The sequence below is a fragment of the Centrocercus urophasianus genome, unplaced genomic scaffold, assembly GCF_019232065.1.
Source record: "Centrocercus urophasianus isolate 14NV4802_14NV808 unplaced genomic scaffold, USGS_Curo_1.0 seq_21, whole genome shotgun sequence".
NCBI classification, from domain to species: domain Eukaryota; kingdom Metazoa; phylum Chordata; class Aves; order Galliformes; family Phasianidae; genus Centrocercus; species Centrocercus urophasianus.
Genome location: NW_024884767.1, coordinates 15,477,548 through 15,491,094, shown reverse-complemented (window position 1 = coordinate 15,491,094; position 13,547 = coordinate 15,477,548). Strand labels below are relative to the sequence as shown.

At 36.9% G+C, this 13,547-nt stretch overlaps 1 protein-coding gene across 1 annotated transcript in view; it reads left to right on the top strand.

The window, feature by feature from the left end:
- The window catches only part of MAN2A1 (mannosidase alpha class 2A member 1), a 115,066-nt gene that overhangs the window by 69,880 nt on the left and 31,639 nt on the right, over window positions 1-13,547 (top strand). The window contains exons 13-15 of the mRNA XM_042822838.1: window positions 5,432-5,597; window positions 6,610-6,846; window positions 6,960-7,082. Coding sequence (XP_042678772.1) covers window positions 5,432-5,597; window positions 6,610-6,846; window positions 6,960-7,082 — 526 coding nt within the window. The remainder of the gene's footprint in view (window positions 1-5,431; window positions 5,598-6,609; window positions 6,847-6,959; window positions 7,083-13,547) is intronic.

Here is a 13,547-nt window from a genome sequence, read left to right as displayed (position 1 = left end):
ACAGTAACTTTTTGGTTAAAAAAAAAAAAAAATGCTGTTCTGGACTTTTTGAAGACTGATTAAAGTTGTTAAGAAATCTAAATCTACAGTTTCCACATTTTACCTGTAGATATAGCTAAACTCCTTCACGTATATTCTTGATAATTTATTTAAGTATGTGAAAAAAGAATTGGAGTTGGCTATGATTGTGAAAATATTTCACAGCAAATGTGAAATTTTAAATATTTAGTACAGAATAAACTATTCAAAATTTTCTTTGAAACTTGAATGTACATGTTTAGGAGAAGAGTTTATTAATGCCATATGGTATGTTAACTAGGAAAAATAATCATGCATATAAGAATAAAAGATATTCGCTCTGGATTTCAGAGACGCAGGTAAATATAGGATCAAAAAAATTCATGGTGTTTCTTTCAAAAAATGTCTTATAGGCAGGTGGCAGAATTTGCTTTTTGGAAATTACAAATATTTCTACATCAGAGATTTATTCCATTAAGGATTCAGAGCTCAGGTTTCCATCTGTTTTTCATTTTTGAGAATGAGTAAACTGCGAGCAGTTTACTCCACTGCTGTTCTTGATGCGCAGATGGAGTATATGGTCTCTCTGTGAAACAATTGGCCGTGGTTATATTTGTTACAAATCACATGATTTAATTTTACTTCAGTACAGTTTATCCTAAAATAACTTCGGAATTCATTTATTTCTGGAATAAATGAATGAAATGCTGATTATCGCTTTAGCTTGTGTTTCTTGAAGTAAATTTTTTTTTCTGAATTTTTTAGTAGGCATTAAAAGTACTGTAGAATCGTACAATGTCCTGGGTTGAAAAGGGCCACAATGATCACCTGGTTTCAACCCCTCTGCTATGTGCAGGGTCACCAACCACCAGACCAGGCTGCCCAGAGCCACATCCAGCCTGGCCTTGAATGCCTCCAGGGATGGGGCATCCACAGCCTCCTTGGGCAGCCTGTTCCAGTGTGTCACCCCAACCTCTTTCCCCACAAGTGAAAATCTTGCTTCTAATATCTGATCTAAATTTCCCCTGTCTCATTCCCATTCTCCCTTGTCCTGTCACTGTCCACCCTCGTAAACAGCTTGCTCCCCTTCCTGTTTATAAGCTCCCTTCAAGTACTGGAAGGCCACAATGAAGTCTCCCCAGAGCCTTCTCTTCTCCAAGCTGAACAAGCCCAGTTCCTTCAGCCTTTCCTCACAGAGAGGTGCTCCAGCCCTCTGATCATCTTAGTGGCGTCCTCTGGACCTGTTCCAAGAGCTCCACGTCCTTCCTGTACTGGGGGCCTCACAAGAGCCGAGTAGAGGGGGACAACCACCTCCCTCTCCCTGCTGGCCACCCCTTTTTTAATGCAGCCCAGAACACAGTTGGCCTTCTGGGCTGCAGGTGCACTCTGCTGGCTCATGTCCAGCTTCTCATCCACCAGGACCCCAAGTCCTTCTCCACAGAGCTGCTCCCAAGGAAATCTTCTCCCAGTCTGTGTAAACACCTGGGATTGCCCTGACCCAAGTGCAGCACCTTGCACTTGGCCTTGTTGAACCTCATAAGGTTTTCATGGGCCCACTTCTCCAGCCTGTCCAAGTTCCTCTGGATGCTTCCCTTCTCTCCAGTGTACGGACTGCACCACTCAGCTTGGTGTCATCTGCAAACTTGCTGAGGGTGCACTCTATGCCATCGTCTGTCATTGATAAAGGTGCTGAAGAGCACTGGTCCCAAGACCAACCCCTGAAGGACACTGCTTGTGACCGGCCTCCACCCTGACACAGAACCATTGATCCCAGTCCTTTGTCTGTGACCAGCCAACCAATTTTTAATCCATTGAACAGTCCATCTTTCAAATCCGTACCTTTCCAATTTGGAGAGCAGGATGTGGTGAGGGACCATGTCAAAGGCTTTGCAGAAATCCAGGTAGATGACATCCAATCACCCTTCCCCTGTCCACTGATGCCATCACTCCATCAAAGAACGCCACCAGATTTGTCAGGCAAGATCTGTGCCTGGTGAAGCCAGAAGATCTCTTTCTCAGTCTCCAGCCTTTATTTTGACAAAAGATATGAGGTTTGTTAGTTTTCTCAGTGCTGTTTCCAAGGAGCAGTAGCCTGAATAATAGTTTGCTGCTTTGGAACTTCTCATTCTGGTCTTCAGATCTGGAGTAGAAGACCTTTAGGTACTGTCACATTGTTTCTCTTAACATATTAAACAGTTATAGGCTGCATTTGTGGATGACGCTCTCTGTAGTGGCACAGCTTAACTGAAACGTAGCTTTTTTGTTTCATATAGAATTTAAAATAGTTGCAGTAGATTGTTATTTAATAACAAACCTTGGATAGTACCTCGGAAATATCACAAATTGTATTTGTCACTGCTTTTACATATGCGCAATGTTTATTATCTTATTGAGTATAAATACTTCTGTGTTATTGGAAAAAAAAATTGTCTTGACAAGATTCCTGTATTTCTGCTACTGAGAGTCTGTCCTACCACTAGTACCTTTTATGGCTGCGTCACTTTACAAGAACATAATACACTTAAAATACATTGATTCAAGAGGGTGTAAAACACAAGAACTTGACCCAAGAGGCTTTTTATCCAAATATCTAATAGTACATGTGGTCAGATGAAATATGTTGATTATATGCCAGTTGTTAAGATATGGGAAATTGCTGGGAATGTTTTCACATAAAATTCCTATTTATATAGTGGGTAATTTGCATTTAATGCAGTCATGTAGTATTGTAAATTAGGTTAGAATTTTACTTACAAGATTTCCCACGTATAGAAAAAGTATTTCTATTATGTTCTGATAGATGAGAATGATGGTATACTCTGAGCTTTGGTGCTGCATGTCTTAGATTTGTATTGTTCCTGACAATTTTTATGCTCTTCCATCACAGTATGTGAAAAGTACTTAAAAAAGAAATCTTTCACTAATCTTTCTGGGTTTGTTTGGTTTTTTTTTTTTTTTTTTTTTTTTTGTTTTGTTTTAAATCTTTTTTGATCTTCTTACTTCTAGGACATTTAAACTTGAGAATAGTTTTGTTTTAGATGGCTTTTAATTTCACAACCATTATAAAAAAAAATTATGTTAAAGTTTAAAATCTTCAGTGAAACAAGAGTGTATTAATAACCTACCCAGTTCTAGAGAAGGCTGTCAGAAAGTCATGCAGAAGTTGCTAAGGACTTCAAAAGCTCACCTAGAATAATATTAACTCTTGTCTCGTTTACTAGGAGTCGTCAACATGAAATTGTCCCAGTGTGCTTTTTGTGTTAGTTGGCAGCTTACCATGGCTAGATACAAGGAAAACAATTGATTTGGACAGCAGTCATAGTTCAGTAGTTCAGTACATTCAGTAATTCAGTACATTCAGTACAGGAAGCTTCAAGTTAGGAGTTAAACAGATTTTCTTTACTTTTTTTTTTTTTTTTTTTTTTTTTTTTTTTTTTTTTTTTTTTTTTTTGTTTTTTGTTTTTTGTTTTTTAATATGGGAAGCTATTTATGCAAGGTTATTTGAAGCATCTTAGTACCAAAAAATCTATTATAGCCTCAGATTTTTGTTTATTCAACAACTGAGAAGTTGAAGTTGAGCTTTCCCTCTGGTTATGAAGTAATAGGGTGGTATTGTTGAACAGTGAGATTAAAAAGAAGAGACAGATTTTGATGCAAATGAAAGGAGGGAGCCAGTGCGAAGTGGGAAGAGGTAGCCAGGTCACTGTTCTTAAGGATTTTCAGTATCAGTGGAGCAGAACTGCATTTGTTAAGATTAGAGTAATATTGTAATAAATCAAAATGAAAGCACAGCATGGAAGGAGAGTGGACGAGGTTCCTTGTGCACCTGTGTAACATCTGTAGTTTAATTGTGGATTAAATTTTGGTGAAGATTGTACTTATAAGTACTTTCTCTCAAAATGAGGAGTTAAAATTTGTGCTTCCTCATTAACTATTAACGGTTTGCTGCTGTCTCTCAGTCCGAAATCTTGCTATTTCAATATATCCAATGTATAACCTCAGTATTTCTCTGTCCACTGCCTGCCCAGCTTTGCTGAAATTACATCAAACCTGCCAGCAGACCTCTCTTTCCTGTGGTGTTTGTGTAGAGATCCACCTCAGCTCACTTAGGTGGGGAAGGAAATGGTTTAAAGGGTTTAGCTATGTATAAGTAACTTGTTCCTTGGATGTTAAAGTTTGAAGATGATAATTGAATTTGAAGTTAAGATACGAGAGAATGATAGAATGAGAGAGAATGATGGAAGAGAAGATATGAGAAAAGAAAGAAAACCATTCAGAAAATCCTGAGAAATTTGTGTATAAAATGGCAGAGAGAATAGGGAGAGTCTACTTCAGAAATTCTGAAGGAAGGATTTCATAATTGTGACGGAAGTATTGTGGAATCCAACAAAAGATAAGATTTCATGAAGAAGTAAAGTTTGTTTTACAGTGGAAACATTAAGAAGGTTGTTGGTTCTCACATGTATTGAAGAAGCAATTATAAATTTTGGCAAGAACGTTTTTTTATTGTCAGAGACAACAGAAATGAACAGATAGAAACATCAGGGAAAAATTGTAAATTGCATGCTCTTGGAGGTTACTAATGAGAAGATGAGAAATGCAATGATAGTTTTACAAATGTGTGAGGTACAAATGTTCTGGTTCCATTTTATTTTTCAGTATCTTAACAATATAGGAAACGATAAGGGAAAAAAAAAAAAGCTTTACAATTGCTCTTTTCAGCTTCAAGTTAAATTATTTTGGTTAATAACCTAAGCGGTGTGCCAAAATGCAACAGCAAGCCTAAGATTACATACAAATAATTTGTTCAGTACTCACCTAACAAGATTTTGTAGAATTATACAGTGACTTAGGTTGGAAGGGACCTTAAAGATCATCTAGTTCCAACCATGGGCAGGTTTGGGGTTTGGCACTTATTCAGTGTATAAGCACTCAGTTTTCATAGAGAATTCTGGTAAATTATAATTTAAATAATTATAAACTTTCTTTTATACCAAAGATAAACTAGCTTCCTTGAAGAATTTGAATCAGATATATTCATGTTTAAGGGTAGTTAAGATTGTAACAGCTCAGCCTGAAAAATCCACTTGAAATAACCTATATGTTAATATTTACAGCTATTTATATAAAGAATCTAGTAGTTAAGATGTGAAAGTCATCTATTTTGATTGTACAGTGTTTTCAAAACTGTTTTTGTATCTGGAAAATAAGGGCTTTAAGGAAGGAACCTTCCAAGAATTGATGTTAAATATCCATTGTTTCCTGGTTGTTTGGCATATTTATTTGTTGTGACATGTACCTGTTGTTCTAACATTGTTTTGAACCTCTGTATGTAAAATTCATGTGTAGTAGTATTAAACCTGAAGGAGGAGGCTTCTTTGCCAAATATAATTTGACAAATTTATTTTTTCAGGTATCTTTTGATATATAATCCTACTGAACAAGAGAGGTTCTCAATGGTTTCGGTCATCGTGAGTTCACCCAGAGTTAAATTATTATCTCCTTTGGGAAAACCTGTTACTGTCCAGATTAGTGCTGTTTGGGATGGAGCAACTACAGTATCACATGAAGCCTATCAGGTATGCTGCTTTAAGTGAAAATATATATATATCTACAGATACTGTAGATCCACAGTAAAATAAAGTGAAACATTAATGTAAATAGATGTAGTAATGTGAACTTTAAGTATTGTTATTGTGTATTTCTCCCTTCTGTAGGTAGTGACATTAATTCTGTCATTCTAAGGAAAAAAAAATTTTAACATTAAATTAAAATCTTTGTTAAGCTGATAAATTATTGAACTTCTACTTACTCTGACAGTAATGCCTCCTATTTATTTCTATGGAATCTACAACAGATACAGAGAGTAACATTATTTAATACAACAAATTCTCAGCTACAAAACATGCTTTTTCAACATAGTCACCAACATTACCAGCATTTTTGCCAGCAATAAAGAAGAGACTGCATGCCATGCTTATAAAAATCGTATGGCTATCTGAAACATGATTTGTCTTTCATGTTGCTATTGTCACTGCAGAAACATACCAAAGATAATTAAGTTATTTTTTTCTGAATTGTTTTCTGAGACAGGATAAAGAAAAAAAAAAAAAAAAATCAGATATCAGGAATTCAAACTCTAAACAAACTGTTTTGAGTGGGTTAGCTTCGATTGTGACTCTTCTGTTTCGGTGACTTTCTATTCCTAAACGAATAGAAACAAAGTATAAGACAGTTGCCTTAATTTCCTATTCAAATTTCTGGATTTTTACTTGCATTTTTGGTTATATGTAGGGTTCATATTCAGTTGATTTGCAACATACATCTATGATAAATAGCATATTTACTCAGAACTACACATCACATATTCAAAATCATTGCGTTGTGTAAATTATCTTGATATTAAGCAAGTCAGTAATAGATACTTTTTGTTTGTTAATTCTTCACGTATTTGAGATTTTAATTTGGAATACCAGTTATAATTTCATATTTATTTACTTGTAGCAACAGGAGTCATTTTGAGCATATCTTTACTGTAAGAAGTTGATATTTTCATCTTTATTATAACGGCTTTCTCTTTGTTCACAATAGATCTCTTTCTTGGCACATCTACCACCCTTGGGGCTTGGAGTTTACCAGGTTTTGGAAGTTCCAAATTCAGAAGCAATTTTAGCGGACTATAATATATATATGAGTGGAAGGGATAGTGTGCAGGAGAAGCCAGACAGATTTTTCAAGATAAAAGAGATGCAAAATTCTGTGGATAATATAATTTTAGAAAATTCTTACATGAAACTATGGTTTTCTGGAACATCTGGATTACTGGAGGTATGTTGCGTTACAGTTCAAAACACTGTATGCTGTCTTTATAAGAATTTTTGTTCTTTTTTGTGGAAACTTAACTCTGCCAAGCTATTTCAACCATGATTCTCTGTCCTTAGAAAATAAATACAAAAGAGGATGGTAAAAACCATCAAATGAAGGTGGAATTTGCTTGGTATGGAACTACCAGTAATCGTGATAAGAGTGGAGCTTACCTCTTCTTACCAGATGGAGACGCCAAGGTAAACTTCTCTTTGCACTGAGATTCTAGTAGTGTAGTAATTTGAAGCCTTCTGTAAATGTAAATAGCTTTTGCTAACACAGATATGTCTGTGTGACTGTGTATAATAATGTCAGTTATTGAAATTATTGGTATGACTTTCTTCTTTACAGTCTTGAATTTGGATTTAAAAACAAAAGGAAAGCATTAATTTCAAAGTGCAAAAATTTGTAAAATATTTGATTCACTAGAGAATTTAAGATGCTGGACTTCACAAGAAATTGAGTGGGATGTGACTATTCAGTCTGTAAGATCACTTTCAGTTTGTATGTTGAAACGTATAGGAGATACTGATTGATCAGTATTTGCTCTTTTCCAGTTCTCCTGATTTCTTGGTGGGGATTGAGAAGCTTCCAGCTCAGAATGTAGTACTTTTTAAATGAGATTTGTGCAGTAGCTTAATACAGTAGTTAAGATGCGAAGTCTCAGCTGATGAATATACACAGAGAGTAGCAAACCAAGCATCTGTTTTGTTTAAGGTGCCAAGTTGCCTATCACTATTTTAACTACATTCCTACTGGTTTTCTAGTTGGAAATTCAGAAATTACAGTGCTTTTAAGCTGGCTTTACATAACCAAAAGAAATCCATTGTAGCACTTTTGGAATGGGAATGGGGGTATTTCAGAAAATAAATAATAAAAATAATGAACTGCTGTAAGAAGCTTGGTAGTTTGCAACATATGTCCTCTGCACATTTTCTTCTGGGAGGTTAAAGTTAAATTTATGAAATAAATTTAGATTTGAGTTGGCCCTTATAGGAAATATGCAGTGGTAACCATTCTGTTGTATTATGTACGAATCGGTCTAGAACTGGTCAGACTCATTTCCTTTTTCCTTAGCAGTCTCATCTACAGAAACATTCTGTTTAAGATCTGCTACTTGGAAGTTTTGATTTACATAATTGTTTGTATCCGTTATGTTCAACAGGGCTCAATCTTGAATTCCAAATGTCATAGATCTTGGTTGATAAATACCCAAACAATATGTAAAAGCACTTTTTAAAAAAAAATTTTATCTTCCATCAGCTGTATTTTCAAACTCTTGACTGTATTATTCTAAGTGCTACTTTGTCTTTTGCTTAAAAGCTGTCATGAGTAGAGAAATGTATTACATGAATACAAGTACAGCTAGAAAAAAACATGCACACTGGATTTTCATGATCAGTGGCATAGAACTACATTTTTACATAACGTAAAGTGTGGTATGTTCAGATTTTTGTAGAATAAAAATGAAATCTTGATTCTTTAAAAAATTCCACTTCATCCATATACAAGCAGGATCATTTGGTTAGAATTTTAATAACAATAATTATCCTACTGGGAATAACAGTGTGATTTTATTGTAGTTTCTAAAGCATCTTCAACTAACGCTTGCTTTCTTAAAAGAAATGCCATCTGTTTAGGATTCTCAGTGTGAGGTGTATTAACTAGCACTTCCTAAGTCCTAATGAGAAGTGGCAGTAGGATAATGTATAAGCAGTTTTCTTGATCGTGGGTAGGTGATTCTTTCCTTTTTTTTTTTTTTTGAACGTTTTACAAAGAAATTTGCAAAAAGTGTCATAAAATCATTGACGTTGGAAAAGGCCCATGCCATCATCAAACCCAATTATCCACCTAACATCACAAGTCCACTGCTAAAGCACGTCCCTCAGTGCCGGATCCACATGTTTCTTGAACACCTCCAAGAATGGCAACTCCACCACTTCTCTGGGCAGCCTCTTGCAGCACCTAAGCACTTTTTGTGGGAAGAAATTCATCCTGATATCCAGTCAAAACCTTCCATGATGCAAGCTTAGGCCATTTCATTGAGTCCTGTTCCTTATCACCCGGGAGAAGTTTGACAGCCAGTTGCTGCGCACAATGGTTAGCCTTGTAGAATGCCGTAAAATTGGATGCAGTTCATTAACCTCAGCCTGTCCAGATCCTTCTGTAGAGCCTTTCCACCCTCAAGCAGGTGAAACACTGCCACCCAACTTGGTGTCACTGGCAAACTCGCTGGGGATTCACCCACTCCCCAGCAATGACAGGATGGTTGATGAAGGTATTAAAGAGAGCCGGTGCCAATACTGAGTCCTTAGGAATGGCACTTGTGACACGCTGCCAGCCCGATTTAACTCCATTCACAGCAACCCTTTGGGCCTGGCCATCCAGCCTGTTCTTTGCCCAGCAGACGGAGCATCTGCATCCAGTCTCTCCAGGAGAAAGCTGTGTATCAAATGCTTTGCTAAGGTCCATGTGAGCTACACCCACAACTTTTCCCTCGTCCACTAAGCAGATCATCTTCTCTTGGAAGGCGATTGGTCAGGCAGGACCTGCCTTTCATAAGCTCGTGCTGTTTGGCTTTGTTCAGCTGGTTGTTCCCTATTTCTTCTTCCTACCATTCCTGTATATGCACGTCACTTTGGCAGCCTGTAATCTTCTGGGACCTCCCCACTTACTGAGACTGCTGGTATGTTTTTTAAACTGGCTTGGCAGGGACAGCTCTTTTTGCATCCTTACGTGGATCCCATCTGGAGTCTTAGATCTGTGGATGTCCAAGTAGTGCAGTGAAATGTCATCAGCAAACTTGATGAGAGTGTTGTCAATCCTGTCGTCTGTGTCACTGATAAGGATGTTAAAAAGTGCTGGTCCCAAGATTACCAGCCTCCACCAGGCCGTGTAGCCATTGACCATAACCCTCTGTCTGCAACATTGTAACCAATTTCTTATCTTTGCAACTGTAGAGAGATAACACAGTGCTCATCTTGCACATATGTATTTTCTGCAAAGTAAAGCAGAAGCAAAAGATAATGGGGAAAATACAGGCTGTATCTTAAGTTTTTAAATGTCAGTGCTGCTGACATTTTTGCTGACTGACAGTATTACCAAGATTTGGAGGAGAGGACGTTTTTCTCACACATCACAACAAATATACAGTAACATATCCTGTTTATGAATTGAAAATGTTTTTCTTATGTGATTTTGTGAAAGATGATGAACTCTGTACATTTGTTTGATCTGCAGTGAAACATCACTGTTCTATAAACAGGCTAAACTTATTCAGTGTTTTTTGTTTTATGTATGTAACACAAATCAATTTATGATTACCTACTCATAAGCTGTGGTCAACATCGGTAAGGAACAGAACAAAGCATTTTTTCCTAGAGTCAGAGCTAAGTGTTTGTGGGATCGATGTGAATTGTTCTTTTTCTTGCTTTACAGAATAATTTTTCAATAAAATAGACTTTTTAGGTAATGCCTAAGCTGGGAAATTCTCTCTCAGGCAGCTGTGCTTATGCACGTATGTATGTACCTTGCATACTTATATACTCTCAGAATTTATAATAATAGATATTTTTATCATGCAGGATCTCTGGTGCTGGAATTTTTCACCATGCTTTGTCTCTGGTTGGACTTGATTTCCTGATTATAGTCTCTAGCTTTTACAGCAGCAGCTGCTGCTACTAGTTTTTAAAAAACTGCTATTTTTTAATGACAGATTCCTTTTTATGTCTGTCAAGCTTATCTATTGCATTTACTTGTCAGGTAAAATGAATCTACATTATCTAACTGCATAGTCTTGATGCCCAAGGAAAAGATAACAGTATCTGCATTTGTATTAGCCAGATTAGGATGTTCTGCTGCATGAATGGAAAGACTGTCCGTTTAAAATATTGCTCTGCATCCTTCTTCAGATCTTCCCTCTGAAACAGGTAGAGGCCTATTCCTCAAGCATAGGATCTTGTCTCTGGATGCTTTCCCTGTTTTTGCATGCCTGATAACAGGAAATGAAATGTGCATAGGGACAGTTAGAATGCTCACAGTACTCCAGTATCAGCTCCCTTTGAAGTGTCTTTTCTCTCCTTGGTGATAAACATTTCCTTTAAGCATCACAAATATCACTTAGAGATCTGCCCTACATGGTGCTTTTTTGTTTTTTTGAAGCATTAAAATTTCTATTGTCTCTCTTGTACCATGTATTTCTTAAAATAGTTCTTAGCATTCATAGCATTTTATTTGTTTTCTGAAACACTTGTGTGCGCTGCCGTGTTAATTGTAATAAGTTACTAAGAAGCCACTTTCCTTGACTTTGTTTTGACTTCTTGCTTTAAGTCTCAAGCGTATCAAGAGGGATTGAGTCTCTGCTGGGAAGCTTTCCTCTGGACATTTTTGATGCGAAAGTCATGTGCTATACCAGTCCTGTGCCAGAAATTTATAGGCTACGTTTATGTTGGTAGTAGATGGTTAGTAGTACTTGATTTTACTTCAGCAGAGAAGTCTTACTAGCCATATCTCATGCCTTCAAGCTATAACATTCCATGCCAACTTCTATGAAAGCGAGTAAACTTTTACATGCAGGCAAGCATCCAGTCATTCCTCTCCCATTGGCACTTCAACACAGAGTTCTTTCTGGGTAGTTTAGGATACCGCTGGGAGTGGTGACGTACTATTCTAAATAGTCTCCCTTTAAATTTCTATCTCACCATTTTTTCATCTTCCACGAGCAAGCTGTTATATTTCTCTTGAGAATTGGTACTCGAAAATGGTTTCTGAGTCCATCGACCCATGATTCTGTTATCCCATTTTTGAAAACATGGCTAAACAAAACCTGTCACAGAAGGCTGCTGAGCCTTGGACAATGAAGCTGATACCAGGGAAGCTGAGGGAATTGGGTATTATGGCAACTATTCTTTTTAACTCTTTAAGAAATGAAGTTTTGAAACTGTACATGAGTTTTGAAAATAGTTCTATAGCTGTTTGTTCCCTTCATTTAGAAAGTGTCTGAACAGCAAGAGACCTATTTTTGCATCTCAAATCTTCAGATCAAATATATCTTTGTTTTTCAAAGTCACGATATGTTCACAGGCTTTTGTGCATCTCACTAGGGAAATTTACAGTGCTGCTAGACTAATTGTTCATTCAGTGCATAAAGTTCCCCTGCTTAAAGGCCTAATTCATTGAAGTATTTTCAGTATGGCAAATCTGGTCACTATGTCTTTACAGGTTCTGAATGCAGTGTGCCTCCAGATGGCTCTTAAGATTCTCTTCCTAGGATTGGTGCTTTTCTAAGTGATAAGTATGCATTAGGAGTATTCTTTGTTCCCTCAGTACCACACTTGTTCAAGTTTCCAATTTCCCCAACAGTCAGAAAGCAGCAAGCATCCTTGAGAACTTTTGGTTCCACGAGTTACTTGGGAAAAAAGTCTGAACCCTTCTTCACCACAACCTCCTGTTAGGTAGTTATAGAGATTGATAAGGTCTCCCCTGAGCTTCAGGCTAAACAGTTCCCTCACTTGAGCTTTCTACTGGTATTGGAACAAGGTATTTTGGTAGTAGTTGTCAGTATTGCCATCATGTTTTATGCTATCAGGTTAGTTGGTATAACATTCCTCCAGTTGTTGTTGTTTGTTGTTTTTTTTTTTTAATTAAAAAAAAAAAAAATCTACTTTTATTAAGTTCACAGACTTACTACAAATAGCATCTCTCCATTTTACTGTTTTGTTTTTAGATAAATTGCAGGGCTGCAGGGATAGGCCCTACTGAGAAATGTTCTTTCAAACAGAGAAATAAGGCCATAAGTTAAGTATTACTTTGCTAACAGAATGTATACAGCAGACTGCTGCTTATGTAATTAGTGTTCTCCTCTGCAGTAATTGGTAAGGTTATTTGCTTGACCTGAAGACCTCACATTTCTCAAGCTCGTTTTCTGGTGGTTCTCTTGGCTTTTTGCCAAACTGAGGATCTTCATGCCCTAATCACCATGGAGGATTTGGGAACGTTTAGTTATTCCACCTTCCTGTCAGTAATGCTCTTCCTCTATGATGTTTTAATCTAAACACATGTTTTAGGAGGAAGTAGTCACAGCTTATGTGAGTTGGGCTTTTCTGCTTGTGTGATAGGTAAACACAGATATCAATCTCTTCTGCAAAGGGAATAGGAGATACACAGTTTCCAGTGACTGATCATGTCAGTTTTTCATCCAGGCAAGAGAATCCAAAACCTAGCTCATACTCTGAGCTAAGGCCTGATCTTCAGACATTTGTTATCATAGTATACTAATTCACCTGGCTTTCTTACCCCTTTGATACTTAACTCCTCCTTTATTACTGATCTAGCAAATGTGTTCTTCATGACATCTGGTCTGTTGTACTGACAGACTAAGACACTTTGGAATTTGCCTAGCATTTTCTCAGATCAATTGTTGAAGAGCTTTGTTTCCTTATAAGGGTTTCTGTACTGCTTAACTGTATAAAATGTTGGTTTTAGTTGAACGTAGGGAAAGAACGCTTTCTTCATGAAATAATGTATGTTACCAGAGTGTGAGAAACTGCGAGTCCTCTACAAGATTGTTGTATGAAGCATTACTATAGTTGATAGCTGCAGAATTGCTTCTTGAAACTCTGGCAGTATTTTTGTTAAACACTTGTGTTTTTTGTTGTTGTTTTTTG